The 19,421-nt window shown below is 44.1% G+C and overlaps 2 protein-coding genes across 14 annotated transcripts in view; one reads left to right on the plus strand and one right to left on the minus strand.

The window, feature by feature from the left end:
• The window catches only part of LOC147021605 (T-box brain protein 1-like), an 89,617-nt gene that overhangs the window by 34,887 nt on the left and 35,309 nt on the right, over positions 1-19,421 (plus strand). The gene's annotated exons all lie outside the window — the stretch shown is intronic.
• Positions 1-19,421, minus strand: part of LOC147021606 (uncharacterized) — a 119,703-nt gene that overhangs the window by 3,640 nt on the left and 96,642 nt on the right. For 2 of the 8 annotated variants that reach the window (XM_085891743.1, XM_085891744.1), the window contains exons 3-4: positions 15,455-15,590; positions 88-2,880 (exon numbers count right to left, since the gene is read on the minus strand). Coding sequence is in view for 2 of the 8 variants with exons in the window: in XM_085891746.1 (XP_085747872.1) it covers positions 88-258; positions 1,427-1,534; positions 15,455-15,486 (311 nt within the window). In the remaining 6 variants the exon portion in view is untranslated. Of the gene's footprint in view, positions 1-87; positions 2,881-15,383; positions 15,591-19,421 lie in introns of those variants that run through there. The other 6 variants (XM_085891746.1, XR_015060866.1, XR_015060865.1 and 3 more) reach the window with 6 other exon arrangements.

A 19,421-nucleotide genomic window follows, 5' to 3' on the forward strand; every position in this document is an offset into this window, starting at 1 on the left:
TTTAAAAATGTAAAAATAAAGATTACCATTTAAAAATACAACATTTAAAAAATACAATAGCCCTCGGGTATTGGAACACCTCATTACCTTTCCCTGTGAGGATGTGAGGGTGACCTTCTTGTTGCAAGTCTCCATGGTCTTGAGTTTCTTCTTCTTGATTGGGTCGAAGAAGCTTCCTGGCTCTCCACTCTGTATGCGTCTGATGAAGTCAGCTTTAGCGGCTTTGCCCGCAGCTTCTGCTCCTCAGTAATGGCAGGACTAATTTGCATAATAGCATGCCAGAGATACATGTGGCCACCACAGGAATAGTTTTATTATGATCTTTGACCGTCAAAACATGGGTCTAGACACCTTATTTGTTCAGTTATCTGCAATATTGGCTGAGATATAGTGAAACTAGCTTTTTCGATAATGGGGGCACTAATTTGCATAAAAATGATACGTGGGACATTTTGACAACTTTTTAACATAGCTCATCATTTTCTACACACTTTTTCCAATCTAGAAACACTGATTAGAAGTATATTTCCGGGGGGTGCATGATACCCCCCCCTCTTCCGACTAGACTAATATAGATCTTTAGAACTTCCCATCAACCATCACCCCCACAATACCCACCACCATCCCTCCACAACCCCCCATCAACCATCACCCCCACAATACCAACTACCATCCCACAAGCCCCCTCCACCCTTCCTCCCCTACAATTACCCACAACCACTCTTCACCATCTCTCACCCCAATAACCGCTCCTCCCTCCACTGGGACAGTTCATCAGCATGAACACAGCACCACGGCACGACAGCACCACAGCACAAACATGGCATGACACAGCACGAACATGGCATGACACAGCACCACCACACAAACATGGCATGACACAGCACAAACACGGGACAACACGGCGTGAATACGGCACGACACCGTGAATACGGCACGACACAGTGTAACTACGGCACAACACAGCGTGAATAAGGCACGACACCGTAACTACGGCACGACACAGTGCAACTATGGCGCGACACAGCGTGAATACGGCACAACACAGCACGAACACAGCCTCACAGCATAAACACAGCACCAGAGCACGGACACAGCACCAGAGCATGAACGTGGCACATACACAGCACATAACTCGGTATGGCATAGCACAGCACTACAGCACCAACATGGCACGACTAGACACAAATTGCGTCCCAGGAAAGTATGAAACGAGACGATCTTGTAACGTACACAACACCTGGTCAGCCTGTGACGGTGGAACAAAGCATTCATCACCAATTTTGTCCATGGTGCCCGAGTGTGCCTGGGCGGTGTCGGCTGTCGAGTGATGACAGGTATTTCTGCTCAAGAAATACAACTGATTTTCAATTAATACAAACTCACTCCCAAATAAACCGTCAATTAAATGGAAAATAAAACCTACCAATCTGTAGTGATCATGCGACCAGCGTTTCCATCTTCACGAATACTTCTGCCTTCTTCCTCTGAATCACTCGGATAAGGCTCGAAACGATACGGCTCCACAATTCCCCTGAAAGCGTTTCCATTACAAATTTTGTCACCAACCGTTTCTTCCAAATCAATGAAAATGTGTTGTGTTTGTGTCACAGATTCGAACCCCTTTGTAATTCTTCTCTTTCTATATCCCCTCTTTTCTCATCTCTTTCATTATATCTCTTCTTATCTCTCCCCATATCTTTCTCACTATCTCGATGTCTCTTTCTCTTTCTCTTTCTCTTTCTCTTTCTCTTTCTCTCTTTTTCTCCACACCTCTGCAGTGCATCAATACATGCTTTGCAACACACATCACACCTCACAAAAGCCACATTACAACTCATTACAATACAATCTCATGCATCACAAAGCGGCACGGAGCGGGATTGTGAATTTCTTCAACAATGAAGAAACAGCAAAGCAAAGCACTGCAGATGGGCAGGCTTGGTCATTGGCTCCATTGCAGAAATATCTGCTCAGCAAATAAGCACCGCATGATGACAAGAACTCACCAATGGGGAGATGGTACCCACAAAGCTCAAGCCGCACTCAAGGGATGGGCCCCAGAACCACGCCTTTCCTTGGAACTTTATAAGCCCGAGAATTCAAGGACTCGGGGCTAATATGCGTCTGGGGAAAATTACAGAATTAAAGTTCAACATGCGGGAGCGAGCCTTTGCGAGAACGGGCCTCTGTGAAAACAAACGGGCTGGTGCCGTGGTGCAGACAGCTGATAAGCCGTGGAGTTTCCCTGGATGCGCTGGCCAACACAATGACTCGCACTCTTTCCCTGGCGATCCCGACTTCTAATTACAAGGGGCATTCAATAAGTAACCTTCAAATGGTGATATACATTTGAGAATGTAATGTGTGTAGTTGTTGACGACATATGTTATATCTATGGGTAAGAGTCATGTTTTGCCTGTTATAGATCTGGCAACATTGAGTGAATGACATAAGTAGAACAGTTCTAAGATGGCAGCTCCCTGAGAAGCATGCACTTGGGAGGAGCAACGTTCTGTCATCCGTTTCTTGGGAAGTGAGGGTGTGAATCCCAGTGAAATCCATCACAGAATGAAAATGCAATGTAGTGACGCATGTTTATCACTGCAGCAGGTGTACGACTGGGACAGGAAGTTTAAAAGTGGAGTGTCCAGTGTGGCCGACGCTGCTCACTCGAGCCAGCCTCACACAGCTTACACACCAGTTGCAGGAGTTGAGCGCATGCTCAGGGAAAACCATCGCATTACGCTGGATGAAGTGCTCTCCGAATTGAACCATTAGCTCTGGTTCAGCACACCATGTCAATCACAACGTGCTGGGGTTCTGAAAAGTGTCTGCAAGGTGGGTGCCGAGACAACTCACACCCGAACTGAAAGAACTCTGTGGTGAAATTTTACACCAAAGAAAAACCCTTTATAAAATCCACAGATCGTTTATGAGATAAAAACACATATATGTGGAGAGAAGAGCTTGTCTCATGAGTCCAAGCAGATCTCTGACTGAGCCAGAATACAAAGAATTTTATCTGGTTAGAAGATAGGGAGGACTCAGAGCATCAAAGAGTCTTTGTTTCCACACGAGGTCCTTCAAAGCGAAGAGAAAAACAATTATTGACAGATAAAACAAGATTGCGCAGTGAAAGAATGTCTCTCGCTTCAAAACCTTAATTTACATAGACAATGACAAGCATTTATCACAGCATGCCAGTGGAGTATCTGATTTGCTCAGCTTTGCAGAATAATGAGTGGTCCATGACCTCAGTAGTTCGATGAGACTCCTGTTTGATTTGAGGACAATGAGAAGGCAGAGTTTATGTTTGTACAACTTCACAATTGAATGGGAGACCAGAGTTAATGAGACTCTGCAATGCCTTTTGGGTGCCCGACTTCCTGGTGCCAGCCAGAGTAGTTCTACCCAATTTGCCAACCAAGTGAAACATAGAAAATTATATTGTTATATAGTAAACTAACATACTATATCTATTAATTTATAAAAACAACCTTCAGTATGCAATGATCCATTATCAAGTATATTTTAAAGTATCAGAGCAGCAAACATAACAGATGGGTACATATTTCCTTTAACTAAGCATGGACGAACAACAAGATCCCTCAACAGGCCCAGATGTGTTTGGGCCAATATGGGGATTATATATTCGTTATTATTATATTGGTCATTATTATTATTATAATCATATGGTTTGAAAGTCATCTGGTTTGAAATATTTGCTTTGAATGTACATTGATGGCATTGAGCATTTTACTGGTGCACTCAGGAGAGTGCGTTTCTCAACAACGAGAAACACAAATAATTATTTGATTATAATCAGTGATCCTCAGCTTAAAAAAAATTACAGTTGTATGGAACTAACAAGAGTGAACAGTATTGTGAACAGAGATTATATTCCATTTACTTGTGGCCTGTCAGTACTGACTCACTCATCTGCAAATGTAATAAGCCATGACCTTACCATTGTGAGAGACCTGATATGCTTAATTATCCTGCAGACAATTCAAATCTTTATCTCAACTCTATCTCAGTGTTTTCCTGGTGAACCATTCATTATATGGTGATAAAGTGACTTCAGCCAATGCTTTACAACAAACTTCATACCTCCATATTGGTTAAAGGCATTTTAAAGCAAATCAAGAGAAATGAGGACATAATTTGTGGACAAAGAACACATCTCATGAAAAATATTTGTTAAAGCATGATTCATACAGAAACACCAATGCTTTGCGATAGAAAGCTGTATGGATCACATGACTATCACCATATATGTCCATGCTCACATTTCACAAGATGGAATTAATTATTTTACTTCCACAACTCCACTTTTAAACTTCCTGTCCCAGTCATACACCTGCTGCAGTGATAAACATGCGTCACCATATTGCATTTTCATTCTGCGATGGATTTCACTGCGATTCACACCCTCACTTCCCAAGAAACAGATGACAGAACGTTGCTCCTCCCTGGTGCATGCTTTTAAGGGCGCCACCATCTTGGAACTGCTCTACTGACGTCATACGCTCAATGTTGCCAGATTTAAAACAGGCAAAACTTGACATTTACCCGTAGATATAACATATGTTGCCTACATCTACACACATTATATTCTCAATTTTTTATCGACATTTTAAGGTTACTTATTGACTGCCCCTAGTTCACTACTTGGAATGCACGAGAGTATTCAACAATTACACCCTCGACTCGTTCAGGGCTGGGTTACTGACTCGTATTCACAATTTCCTCTGTCGCACTGCGAACATTCACCCACACTTCAACCCACACATCACATCATTACCCAACTCTTATCTCTCCCCTCCCCTTTTTTTATGTTGGGACCAATGCAAGCTTGCAGGTTTGCGTCAGGTGAGCAAGGGGTTACCAATAAACCCCACCTTCTTCTTCTCTCTCTTTGTCGATCACCCTGGCTTATCTCGTTTCTCAGAGTGTATGAGGCGCATAAGTGTGTAAAAACGTGCTAAGATGACTGACTAAGTGGGCTGATGTGCTTCGGAGGTAAGAACTTTGTCTTGTGAACTGTTTGCCTGTAAATGCGTGTCCTTTTGAACTTTATAAACTGTTTCTAAACTGCCCGATCGTCTTCACTCTATTGGTTAGACCATAATGTGTTCTTGTGACACGGAGTCCTGCCTCGCTGTTTCATTATTGTCAGAGTTTAGCCAATGTCCCACTTACGGTAAATATCGCTCGGCCATTTTTATTGACACCTGTGAGGCATTGAGAGCATGGTTCCCCATCTGGGAGGTTAAATTCGCCGGAAAGGTAAAGCGGAGTTAGATGCTGGACCCTGCCTGAATTAAACATCTTAGATAGCGTCACCCCATCCTGCCATGGAGCTTTCTGCAGCTCGTCGGCTTCAGGCTCACACTACTCCCCTCGCTCTGCACTACTCCCCCCCCAAACCTGCAACAATATTGTTATATTTGTGGGGGTAGATCAAATTACTTTAGCTGAGATAGCTGAGAATGCGTAGCTTAGGGCCCTGTCACACCTTGACGTTTTAGGCAGCAATGGCAACGTATAAAAATGTATGTAAAACGTTGGCATACGCTGAAATTTTGATGGTTTTTTAAAAGTTTTTGGCGTATTCATAACGTGTTGGTCGTTTGCATAACATATTAGTAACGGGCACAGAACGTTTCGTTGTGTTATACATAACTTTTACCAACGAATGCTTACCTTGTGGTCGGCGTTCAAAACCTATGACAAACGATAGGTTAATTACCCTTTGCGCTATACATATCGCTGGCGAACTCGTGGCGTAGCCAGTTAAGAACTTGCCAGACGCCGATTGAAATCAAAACTGCCTGAGAATTTGAAGTGTCAACATCGCAGTCACACCTTGACGATTTTGCCAGCGTATGCCATTCTATGAAAAATGTGTTTACAATGCTCGGCACACGTCAACTACGCTATAGGTAAGTTGTGTATACGTTTAGAGTATGCTGGAAATTATTGAAGTACGCTGGCATATTACCTAGTCCGTTTGATACGTCGTGAAATTTCAAGCATGCTGAAAATTTTAAGATGTACTCGACGTAAGGCTAACACGTTTCGCATGCGTTGGCATCTGTTCCAAGCACGTTCCGCGATCGTTTAAACACGGCGAACACATGTTACTTGTAGGTTACTCATAAGTCAAAGCACATCAAGGTAATGGCCAACATACTTGAAACCAAATTTCTAACCGATGAGTAACATGCTTTGAACAAATGAGTAGCGTCAGCTTAGCCTATGTTTAACATGCTTGGAAACTATGAGTAACGTGCATTGAAACTATGTATAACTGGCCTTGAACCAATGACTAGCGTGCTATGAACGTAAGAGTAACGTGCGTTTAACCTATGAGTAGCATGTTTTGAACCTAAGTAAAACGTGCCTCTAACCTTTGAGTAACATGCTATGAACCTATTTGTAACGTATGTAAAATGCACATTGTTGTATGTAGACGAATTAAATTGACATCTTCCTGACAACCATAGAACTTAGTGAAAGTGTTTCTAACTTGCATCTAACGTGTACTGGCGTATTGGCAGCGTTTAGGTGAATTTGTATATACAAATGGGCTTCACAATGAAAACCCATCATTGTTCCAGACTCCATGGTGAGTAGATGTGAACGCCGGTAGTATCAATAGTAGCAGTACTATTACTAGTAGTAGGTGTGCATGACAGTAATAATAGCAGTTGTAGTAGTAGTGGTAGTAGCATTGGTAGTAGCTGTATGTCTATGTCAGTAGTAGTATGTGAGCGTGATGTGGGGGATGATGGATCCTCGTTGCGTCAACGAATAGGAGAATACTTTGCACCATTGTTCAATGTTCTGTTAGGGCTAATTTTTTTCCTCATTCCGAAGATGAAATATTTCTTTGTTTTACTGTTGAAATTATTAAAAAAGACTTTGACAAATGCATAATGTACTAGTAATGAACACAGAATGCTTCGATAACTGATAGATTACTTATACCAACGATTACTTATCGTGTTTTAGGTGTCCACAGCCTATGCCCAACGATAGGATAGTCTCGCGTATGTATAACGTAAGAGCGCATCGTTTACGATTACGTGATGTTTGCTATCCATTGACTGCCACTAAACTATTTTAATAAACGGCTGTCACTCAGCTATTGTTTTTTGACGCTGGTGCAAGGCAATTCAAATCGTTTCCATTGAACGAGTTAACTTGCTGTCACTCGCCTATTGTTTGTGGACGCTGGTCCTTGGCAATTGAAATTGTTTCCATTGAAAAAGTTAAATCGCTTCCACTGGACTATTGAAATGATTTAATAATAATGCTTGGTTATCCTTGGACCCACTCTGGCTAGCAGCTCGTCGAACATCGCTGGGGGCATTCGCAGGAAGTTGATGAAGGATGCATGGTCCTCGTTCCGGAGTTCCACCATGAGCTGGTCATATATGCCGTAATGGCGTCGCCTCCCGATCCATGGTCTCACCCAGTTCCTTCTCCTCCGTTCACGTCTTCTTCTCCCAGCTCTATTGGCACGCAACTGGTGCAGTGTCAACTCGATGAGGTCATGTTGATGTTCGAGGACAGGAAGGTATTGTCGTCTCAGCGTTGCCGTATCCTCCATCTCTCGGAATGACATCGACATGTACTCACCACGAAGTCTTAAAAAAAGACGGGGTCTTCCTGCGAAGGCCCTTTTTATATACCAATTTCCCTAATCGCTGCGAATACGTCATTCTACGTCAGCTGTTTGTTAGAAACGCGTTCAGTAAGTTCTGTGGTCGTCTTGAAGACGTCAAATACGTCTACATACATATTTGTTCGAAGGACATGCTCTCCAACTAATTCCCAAGCACGTTACTCATAGATTATAAATAAGTCACGGGTTCCCTAAACATTACTTTGATGTGTTTCGATATATGAGAAACTCTCGAGTAGCGCGTTGCGAGCTGTGAACAACGTTCGTGTAGCGTGTTTCTCAAACGTAACTTTATGAATAAGTTTTGGGTACGCAAATGTTACCTCAACATGTTTCCACATATGAGTAACATATAAATAACGTGTGTCAACGATCGCATAACGTGCCTAAACCTTATGGCCAGCGTCGCGGAATGTGTGAGCCAAACGCCGAGTACGTCGTAAAATTTTAAGCATACGAAAATTTGAGAAAAACCACAAAGTTCAACGATTAAAGCCAGCGTACAACGACTTATGGCAGTGTTTTTCAGTGTGCTCTTAACGTATACAAAACCTACACATAACGTATTAGACGTGTGCCAGCGTATTAGGCAAATTTTTCATAAATCGGCAAAGGTTGGCTAAATCGTCAAGGTGTGACAGCCCCTTTAGCATGGGCCGTGTGACGCATTTAGGAACGACAAGGACATCACTTTATGTCAGGGAACCTGAAGTGTGAAGGTGTATTTTTGTTTTCCCCATACAGGGGGTGAGGGAGGATCATGATAATTAGCGTAGGGATTATGCGTAAGATCCCCTGTTCGTAACAACCCCTTGTTGCCATCCCTGTGTTTGGGAAATGAGGATGGGGCTTTTGTGGTGTTGTAGCAGGCCATGATGGAAATGGGGGCTGTAGTGAGCGCACGGTATAACACAAGAAAAATGCAGCAGGGTAGGAGGAAGGGAGCTTTGGTGCTGAGTGTATCAGGCTGGGAGAACAACGTTGAATGTAAGGCCTGTGGATATCATGGTTATGCACTAATTCGAAGGTTCGAGAAGTTCACGTGATTGGGGGTGATAAAAGAGGCGAACCTGCGCTGGTCGCCCTGCTTATTCTTCTGTCTCGCTTAAGGCCCGGTCACACCTTGACGTTTTAGCCAACGTATGCCGATTTTTGAATGTTTTTTCTGAAACGCTGGCACACGTTGAATACGTTATGGGTAAGTTTTGATAACATTGAGAGCATGCTGAAAAACACTGCCATACGTCATTGTACGTTGGCTTCAAACGTTGTACTTTTTGGTTGTCCTCAAATTTTTTCATGCTTGAAATTTCACGACGTATGCCGGCGTATTACTCACACGTTCCGCTACGCTGGCCACAAGTTGTATGCACGGTCTGCGATCGTTGACAGACGTCAACACATGCTACTTGCAAGTTAATCATAAGTTGAGACATGCCGAGGTAATGTTTAGCGTACCCGAAACTTATTTCTAACCTATGATTAACGTGTTGTTGGCACGTTATGCGATCGTTGCCACACATCGACAGACGTTACTTTTAAGTTACTCATAGGCTGAAAGACGTCGGTATAATGGATCGTCCTTGCGTCAGCGTCCACGGCCACGGCCAGGACACTTATTTGCAGCATTCTTCAAACTTTTCTTCGGTATGACGAGGATGTTCACACTTCGATGTCTAGCTTGGCTATGATTCCAATTGTCCATCGGCAGCATCTATTTAAAATAGTCGAGTTTGAGCATTTTAACACGTTCAGAAGAAACGTTTCAAATTTCAAAACCCCAGCGTCAAAAAACAAAGGCGAGTGACAGCAATTTAAATTGTTCATTGTAAACAATGAAAATATCTGAGTGGTACCGTTTAAAAGTCGTTGAGTGTAAAAAAAAATCCAATTGTTGAGCGCAAGCCTCTACTTTCAATAGTGGGGTGTGAGCGATTTAGCACGTTCAATAGAAACGATTAAAATTTCCGAGCGCCAGCCTCAAAAAACAAAGGCGAGTGACAGCAATTTAAATCGTTCATTGTAAACAATGAAAATAGCTGAGTGGTACCGTTTAAAAGTTGTTGAGTGTAAAAAAAATCCAATTGTTGAGCGCAAGCATCTACTTTCAATAGTGGAGATGCAGCCATTTAAATCGTTGAGTGGCAGCCTATGAATAGCAAACCCCACGTCACCGGCAAAGATAAACTGCCGCACGATATGGATAAGTTCGGCTATCGTTGGGCAGAGTTTGTGAACGCCGGCTTCACGATAATTATTCGTTGGTATCTATAAGTAATCAAAGCGCTCTATGCACATTATTAGTTCATTGTGCATTTGTCCAACCCGTTATGAATAGACCTAAATCGTAAAAAACAAGCTATAGCTCATTGTTGAAAAAGCCCCTTAAAAAATTAGCCGCGAAGAACTTCGAACAATGGTGAAAAGATGTCTCCTACCCGTGGACACGCGGACGCAAGGACGATCCATCATAACCCACACCCTCCCCCTCACACTCGCCTACTACTGCCAACATGAACAAACTACTACTAATACTGATACTGATACTGATACTGTTACTGCTGACATGGACATCGACTCAAAAAGGACTCGAAAACACTGTTGGGTTCCCCTTTTATGAGCAGCATTTTTATATACCAATTCCCAAAACTGCTGGGAACACGTCTTTATATGGCAGTTGTAAGTTAGAAACACGTTCATTTTTTTTTTTTTTTTGTCGACCGGAAGACGTCATTGGAATACGTCTACATACGTCGATGTGTGTTGGGACTACGTAAAGAATTGGTTCAAAGCACGTCAAACATAAGTTAGAAATAAGTTTCGCGTAAAAAAGACATTACCGCGACGTGTTTCGACTTATGAGTAGCTTATAAGTAGCCTTTGTGGACGTGTGTAAGCGTCCGCATATCGTGTGTAAAACTTATCCCCATCGCATGCGGAACGTGTGTCATACGCCGAGTACGTCGTAAAATTTTGAACATGTTTAAAATTTCTTGACGTACTCTACTTACTACGACGTATGATAGCGTACTTTAGCGTTCTACTCACATATACCAAACTTACTCATACCGTATTTGACGTGCCCCAACGTTTTAGACAAAATTTTTCTTAGGTCGGCATACGCTGGCAAGATCACCAAGGTGTGACCGCGATGTTGACACTTCCATTTCTACGGCAGTTATGATTCGAATCGTTGTGCGTCAGCCTTTTAAAAGGCTACGTCACGACATCGTCGGCGATGCGTGCAACGCGCTATGCCTCAGTTAGACTATCGTTGGGCATCGGTTGTGTAGGCCGACAACAGGTTCAGCATTCGTTGGTATAAGTTATCTAGATCACAACGAAACGTTCTGTGTCCGTTACCAATGCGTTATACATCAGACCAAGTCGCTATGAATACGTCCGAATCTTTAAAAAAAAACATCAAAAGTTCAACGTCAGCCAGCGTTTTACATACATTTTAATACGTTGCCATCGCTGGCTAAAACGTCAAGGTGTGACCGGGCCTTTAGCGCCCTCTCTCGGCTCTGCCTCGACGCTCGATCTTGCATCATCGTTTCTCCTCACTGACTTCGCTTGACGTCCATCTCCTGGTCGTGTGCCCCACTTCAGCCTGTCCCTTGGTTCCATCGCCTCAGATTTGCTATCTTTGGTGCAGAACGAGGTCGGTGTTGGAAGCAGAGGGGTGCATTTGAGGAGATTTGGTTGGCGCCGAGCATTTAGCGCCAAGGTCAAGTGGACATTTTCCTACCTTCCGCTTACAAGGGACCTTTACCTGCTCACCAGACAGATAACCCTGTCGTCTGGGGGATTTTCTGAGTGTCCTGTAGCGACCCCTTTGTTTGTCGAGTGCATCTATATGTGCTCCATTTAGGCCTTTATGTATTTGTTTCTTTGTGCCTTCTATTTGCTTTTGCTTGGTTCCTTTCCTTGTAGATAATTGTTGAACATTTGATTATTTTATTTATTGAGGAATTTCCTGTATTATTGGATATTTTTTTCATTTGGGTGAATCAACCCGCAAAATGAAAGGGCGGAGGAGCTCCTTGTGAGCCAACGGCCATCCATATCTAGTGCCTAACTGTGTCTGCGGATGTCCTCCTCCAGTTGGGTGACTTCTTATTAGGAGGTTGGTGGCAGGATTTGCACTCCGGCCACCGTAAAACCCTTCATTCCACAAAACACAAAAACACAAAGAAATCCGAAAACCCGACCCGTGGGAGTACCTCCTGTGCAGCTTCCCTTCGCGGGGCAAAGCCTTCGGGACCCCCAATCTTTGATGATAGGAGGGAAACCACGGGGTAGCATTCCTGGGTCAGATTGCGGAAGAGTGTGGCGGAGTGGTGCTTTGGTGTCATCCACCAGACGGCAGTCTCCTTGGGTTAACCTGAGATGGTCCCTTTGGGTGGGTGCCTGAAATGTCCTATCCCGAAGAGAGGATGATCACCTGTCTCTGTTATCATCTGAGCTCAAGCGTTTGGACATCGGTATTGCAGTGCTCTCTGAGGTTCAGAGACCAGATTGCGGTGAGATTGTGGTGGGTGGTTACACCTCTATTGGTCTGGTCGCTCTAATGGTTACCATTCCCAAGGAGTTGCTGGAGCTGTGTCCAATAAGCTGACTCCAATGATAATTGAGGTAACACCGGTCAACGAACATATTATGAGACTAAGGATTCGTCACTCCTTAGGTGTCATTTCCCTGGTCTCTGTTTATGCCCCGACTGAGGCGAGTGATCTCACTGTGAAGGATGCATTCTACACCACGCTCGAGTCTGTAGTTGATCAGTGCCCCAGACGAGATACACTTCTAGTCTTGGGGGATTTCAATGCATCGACTGGAACTGATAGGGATGGTTATGAGACATGTGTTGGTCCCCATCGGCCAGTAACTGTGAACCAGAATAGCACTAAGTTCCTTGACTTTGCAAGAAGTCATGTGCTTAGGTTGGCCGGTTCATGGTTTCAGCGCCCACAAGCTCATCGCTGGACTTGGTATTCCAAGGCTGCCGTTGTGGCAAAGGAGGTTGACCATGTCCTCGTTGATGGTCGCTGGAGGATGATCCAGAACTGCAGGGTCTACCGGAGTGCTCAGTTCCTCAATACTGACCACTGGCTTGTTGTAGCAACTCTGAAGTTGCACCTTAAATCCAGGAGAATGGTACCATCCCTGCCTCGGCTCGATGCTGGCAAGCTCAAGGATGAGAGGGTAGCTGAGGAGTTTGCGAACAGGCTGAGTGGAGATTTGAGGAGTCTGGGTGCTTTGGGAGGTCCTGAAGAGTTGTGGAGTGCCTTCAAGACCACCGTCCTTGATGTTACCGGTGGATGTCTTGGAACTCACCGTCGGGCAAAGAATAATTTTGTCTCTCAAGGGACACTGCATACCATTGACCAGAGTCGCAGGGCCAGGCTGAATGGCAGAGCTGAGCTGTTCAGGGAGCTGAGGCGTAAAACTGTACGTGCGCTGAGGGTGGACAAGGAGGTCTATGTGCGAGGAATCTGTGAGGGGGTAGAAAATCACCTGTGGTCAAGGGATTCTCGTCCTGCTTCCAGGGGAACTTCCGCATTGCATTCATCCAAGCCCATCCCTCAGTGGACTGCAGTTAGAGCAGAGGGTGGTAGGCTCTTGACAGAGGAGTCTGGAGTGAAGGCCTGCTGGGCCGGTTACTTTGAGCGGTTGTACCAGGCTGATCCACCAGCTGTCGAGTTGTACGTCAGGGGTGTTACAATCTCTGTTGCTGACCCTCCAATCAACTGTGGTCCACCTTCGCTTGTGGAAACACAGGCTGCGGTGAACTGGTTGAAAAGGGGTAAAGCTCCAGGGATCTGTGGCATCCATGCTGAACTTCTCAAGGCTGGTGGAAATGCTGCACTCATGTCGTTGCATGCAGTTCTGTGCTCTGCTTGGAACACGGGCATCATCCCAACTGACTGGAAGAGGAGCCTTGTTGTCCTTCTCTGGAAAGGGAAAAGTGATCGCCAAAACTGCAACAACGACCGAGGGGTGACACTGCTCTCAGTGCCGGGCAAGGTCTTTGCTCAGATAATTCTTAATAGGATTCGCCGCCATCTGCATGAGCACCAGCGTCCAGAGCAGTCAGGCTTTACATCAAAGAGGTCAACGATTGACCATGTCCTTGCTCTTTGGGTCCTCACCGAACGCATATGAGATTTTCGGCAGGGGCTGCTTGCAGCCTTTGTTGATCTCTGTAAAGCGTTCGATTCAGTGAATTGGGATGCCCTCTGGAGGATTCTTGGTCTTCGTGGGGTGCCACCAAAACTGATTGATCTGATGTCTGAACTCTACTCTGGTACTGAGAGTGCTGTGAGATGTGGTGGTACCATCTCTGACTTATTTCCAGTTGTTACTGGAGTTTGTCAGGGGTATGTACTGGCCCCCACACTTTTCAGCACTTGTATGGACTGGATTCTCGGGAGGATGTCCAAGAGATCAAGCTGCAGTGCATTGTTTGGGAATGTCAAGCTCTCTGACCTTGATTTCGCAGATGATGCAGTCATCTTTGCGGAGACGTTAGATATCCTTTTGGGGGCCCTCGAGGTGCTGAATGAGTAGTCGGAGCTGCTGGGATTACAGGTTTCCTGGGTCAAAACTAAGATCCAGTCTTTCAATGACATCTTGGATGCCGCTGTCCTGTCTGTGCCTGTTTGTGGTCAGGATGTTGAGGTCGTGGAGAGATTCACTTACATTGGCAGTGATATTCATGTCTCTGCTGGCTGTGAGTCAGAGGTCAACAGACATCTGGGTCGGGCCTGGGGATTCATGGATTCACTAGATAATGGGGTGTGGCGCTGCCGATACCTGTGCGGGAGGACGAAAGTCCGAGTCTTCAGGTCCTTGGTGCTTCCATTCTTGCTCTACGGATGCGAGACTTGGACTCTGACCAAGGATCTGAGATGGAGACTTAATTCCTTTGGTACCAGGTCTCTTCGGAGAATCCTTGGCTATCGCTGGTCGGACTTTGTGTCCAACGAGCAGTTGCTGAGAGAGACTCAAATGAGATTTGTTACGTGCATCGTCCGTGAGTGTCAGCTGTGGCTGTTTGGACATGTGGCTCGTTTTCCTGGCGCTGATCTTGCTCACCAGATTCTCTCAGTGAGGGAGTCTCATGAGTGGAAGAGGCCAATGGGCCGACCACGTGCCTCGTGGTTGCAGCAGATTGATCGTCATCTCAAGGTAATGGGGATGGCCCAGGCATCTGCGTGGGGGATCGCCAGACGGAAGCCCCTGGTACTGGCAGAAAGTGGACGCAGTGACGTGCTGCTCTGGCGCATGCTCCCATACCTGACCTGAAGGAATATCATCTGAGCCTCAATCATGAATATTTTTTTTATTATTGATTTATAGTTAGTTATCGGTTGGTTTGTTTATGTAGATGGTTCGAACTTCACTGTTTACAATTTTTTTATATATCATTTCCTCTGTTACATCAATATTTTTCTAATATTGTTGCACTTGTGGAAGACCTTGAGGAGTAACATCCAACACGTAAAGGAACCCTGGAGTTCAGATAAAGTATAATCTGGATAATAAGTGTATGCGTGACTATAAGCGCATGTGAAAAATAAGTGCACATGTGCCTTCCTATTTGATTTCTCCATTACAAATAAGCACAAATAAAAACGTCATCGTAAATCTTTGAAAACTGAAAATATTAACTCAAACACAATAGTATTTCGTGTTTTATTGGCACGTAAACTTTAAGTCCGAATTTCTTACACGTCTGGAACTTGTACTTACAAGAGCTGTGTGTTCAAAACAACGTTGTTCATCAAGGGTCGCAAAAGGGTGCTTTACGACCATTTATGATAAAGGGTCGTAATACGTTTTTCATCACGATCAAAATGGACACGCCAGTGAAGCATCAACCATCCACCTGTGAAAAGAAGGTTGAGATTATCACGTTTTCAACTCTTCTAAGATCTAGTATTGCTGTTAGAAATTCGGACTTAACATGAGGACTTTGATTTAAATGGTGAAGAATGAGGAAATAATTATTCAGAGTGAGAAAGGTTTGAAGAAGATCGGGAGTGGAAGACGGACCTTTTACCTGGATATGGAAAACGAACTTCTTGTGGAGTTTAAAGAGATACGTTCTTGAGTACTGAAAATGTATTTAGTATTTGTTTCTGAGGTATGGACAAATATAATACGTATAAGCATATATGTGTTCCACTAATTCTAAAAATAAGTGCATCCACTTATTATCCAGATTCTACTGTATTTCAGCAGTATTTTGTTTCAAGAGATTACCTCTTTGTTTAGATAGATTATTACATCACAATCATGTTTCATTGCAAATCGAATAAACAATGAAATTAAGTGGTGCGGATCAGGGAGTGCGGACCTCTTCAACGGGAGAAAGCATGTGAACAAAGCACCGCAGATCGGTGGGTCTGCCGTCGACTCCAACAGGGAGCCAGGAACCCAGTAAATCTCGTGCTTTCCTGATTTTTAATTATTCACTCGGAAGGCACAAAGAGCCATCAGCGATTTCCTCTTGACTCGCTCAGAGCAGGGGTACGGATATGCATTCACAATTTCCTCTCAGTATTACAAAGCATTCACTGCATTTCTCCCCACATGGCACATTAGTGTCACCCTCTCATCCCGTCCCCCCTTCCCATTTTCACGTTGGGACCACGTAAGCCCGCAGGCTTGCGTCAGGAGAGCAAGGGGTCGCCAACAAGCCCCATCTTCTTTATCTCTCTGTCTATCATACTTACTTATCTAATTTCCTGGAGTGAATGATGATGCACCTGTGTCTGTAGTTTACATGATAAGGTGTATTCCTAAGGGGCTTAAATGTAAAAGGGTCAGACTTTTCTGTGACACTGCATTGCTGTAAACACATGCTATTTGTTTAACAAGACCTTTCTGTAAATACTTCAATCTTTGTACATACGTGCCTGTTTATACATGATTTGTTATTTCTAAACCTGCCTGATTGTGTCTTTCTCCATTGGTTAGACACGAGTGTGTAAATAGTGGATGGGAGTTTTGCCTTGCAGATTCGCTGCAGTGAGACGAGCCAACATCACACTTCCGATTCCGCTCGGTCATAGTTAATGTGAATAGGAGTATGGCATCGAGAACACGGTTCCTTAGCTGAGGGGATAGCTTGCTGGGAAGGTACTGTGGGGATTGGACGTGAGGCCCCAACCAAAATTAACCATCTCAGACGGTGTCCATGGTCGCTTGTGTCATTAATGTTTATGTCTTGTGTCAACCTCAGAAACATCGTATTTATTGATTTCGAATATAAGCTGTCTTTCTGTATCCATCTAGACTAATAAAGTGTGTGTGTGTGTGTGTGTGTGTGTGTGTGTGTGTGTGTGTATGTGTGTGTGTGTGTGTGTGTGTGTGTGTGTGTGTGTTTGTGTGTGTGTGTGTGTGTGTGTGTGTGTGTGTGTGTGTGTGTGTGTGTGTGTGTGTGTGTGTGTGTGTTGATTGGTATCTACATATGGGGGTTCAGAATGTGGAATGGAGTCTGCCCAGGGCAGGCTCAAAGTATCCACCTTCATTTTGGTAAGGGGTCACAATTTATGGACCAAGCTGTGAAGTTTTCTTTTTTCAAAGTTTTGTGCCAAGTGCTCTCTTAAGGATCGTTACTGAGCTCAGGATGGCTTACAACTGTAGTTCGTTTGTCGTAATATTCTCAGGGATGGTTTATGACATCTCTGTGAGGTTCTTCGTCATCACTGGTACAACTTTGTCATTCTTCAGCTTCCAGGATCATTTCACTTCATGCTTGAGTTCTTGGTATTTGGTAATTGTCTTGATTTCTGCATCATTAGTCCAAAATCACTGGTATTAACACCTCTATTAGCAATGCCTTGTTCTCTTTTTTTGGTACCCAAGTATGATATCTGTTCACAATGCTTTGTTTTCAATGTTCATGCCCGATGGGATCATTAGGTCATACGTGAGCGGTAGGTACTTCCATGTTTTCATTGATTGCTTTTGGTTCATTTTCCCACAAATTTTCTGGAACTGGAATTTCAAAGTTTTTGCAGATGTGCCAGTGGATTACTTTACAAACTCTGTTGTGTCGGCGTGTGTACAGCTGTTCTGACACGTTTTTGAGGGTTTTTTTCGTGTTCGGTCATTAAGCGTCACATATCATTCTCTATGCTCACCTCACCTCCACCCCTCACCTGTCTTTTTGTTTTTTCCTCCTCCCCCCAGCCTTGTCTCTCACTCTGTCCCCTCCTCACTCACCCCTCCTAATAAAATGCAGCACTCTCCTCCCACACCTCTGTCACTGCCTGTGTGTGTTTCTCCCTCTCCCTCTCCCTCTCCCTCTCCCTCTCCCTCTCTCTCTCTGTGAATCGCAACGTTTGGTGAGGTGTTGCTCTCCCTCGTTCCCCTTTCTTCATCCTCTCTGCCTCCCCTCCCCCATCTCACCGACACCTGCTTCCTCTCTCTCTCTCTCTCTCTCCCTCCCTCTTCCCCCCCCCCCCGCCTCCTTTATTGTCCCCATCAGCGAAGCGACGGGTTGTATTTGCTGCTATACAAAAAACGAATATTCTCATTGTATTTCTTCTTTAAGTTGTAAATATAGTAATACATTGACAACTTTGACAAGCCAAGTACTGATGTTTCTACATAAATGGGTTTATGCATTATAATGCTTTTCTTCTCCATACAAATACGACAAAAGTTCTCATCGAATATGTCTATTCTTTTAAAGTTGTGTTTATGAAATGACTCGTGTGGATCGGCTCACTACGCTTGCCTCTCCACATGCAATTACAGACTTGCATTACAGATTTGTTGTGTTATCATGATTTGCACCAATCATAACACAAGCATTTATTTTGTACAAATCTATTTGTAATATTGGTGTTATTATATTTGTAATTTATTTATAACATAAAAAGGTCCAAGTGGTATTAAGCTCTAAATGGTCAAAGGTCAAAGTTGTCTCATATTTCTGAAGGCTGTAAGGGGTCTACATGGTGTTTTCGGTCAAAGAAAGGGAATTAAGGAGTGTAAAAGTCTCAAGGTTCTATGAATCAAAAGAGTATAAAAGGTCAAAAGAGTGAAGGAATCTAAAGGAGCCGGAAGTGTGGAAAGGGTCTTTAAAGGTAAAAGTGGTTAAAAGTGTTTGAAAGGTAAAAGGGATCTTTAAGGGTCTTAAAGGGTCTTGCATGTCTTTTGGGTCCTCCAGGTCTTTTGAGTCTTCATGGTCGTCGTATTTTGGATCCTCGGGGACTTTTTGGTCCTCTGGGTCTCTTGGGTCCTTCGGGACTTTTGGGTCATCAGGGTATTTTGTGTCATCGGGTCTTTTGGGTCTTTATAGTCAGGGAATTTTGAGTCATCAGGGTCTTTGGGGTCTTTTGGCTCTTCAGGGTCTTTTGGGTCCTTGGTGACTTTTGGGTCATGGTATTTGGGTCTTTTGGGTCCTTGGAGACTTTAGGGTCCTTGGGGTATTTTGAGTCCTTAGGGTCTTTGAGGTCTTTTGGCTGTTTTAGATCCTCAGGGTCTTTGGGATATTTTGTGTCTTTCGGGTCCTCAGGATTTTTGGGGTCGTTTGGGTCCTCGGGGTATTTTGGGTCTTTGTGGTCCTCAGGGTGTTTTGGGTCTTTGTGGTCTTTTTGGTCCTTGTGGTCTTTTGGAACTTTGGGGACTTAAAGGTCTTTTGAGTCTTCAGGGTCTTTTGGGTCCTCGATGACTTTTGGGTATTCATGGTCTTTTGGGGTTT

This window comes from Eptatretus burgeri, chromosome 8 (genome assembly GCF_056783735.1).
Source record: "Eptatretus burgeri isolate ZD-2024b chromosome 8, Ebu_testis_v1, whole genome shotgun sequence".
Taxonomy (NCBI): domain Eukaryota; kingdom Metazoa; phylum Chordata; class Myxini; order Myxiniformes; family Myxinidae; genus Eptatretus; species Eptatretus burgeri.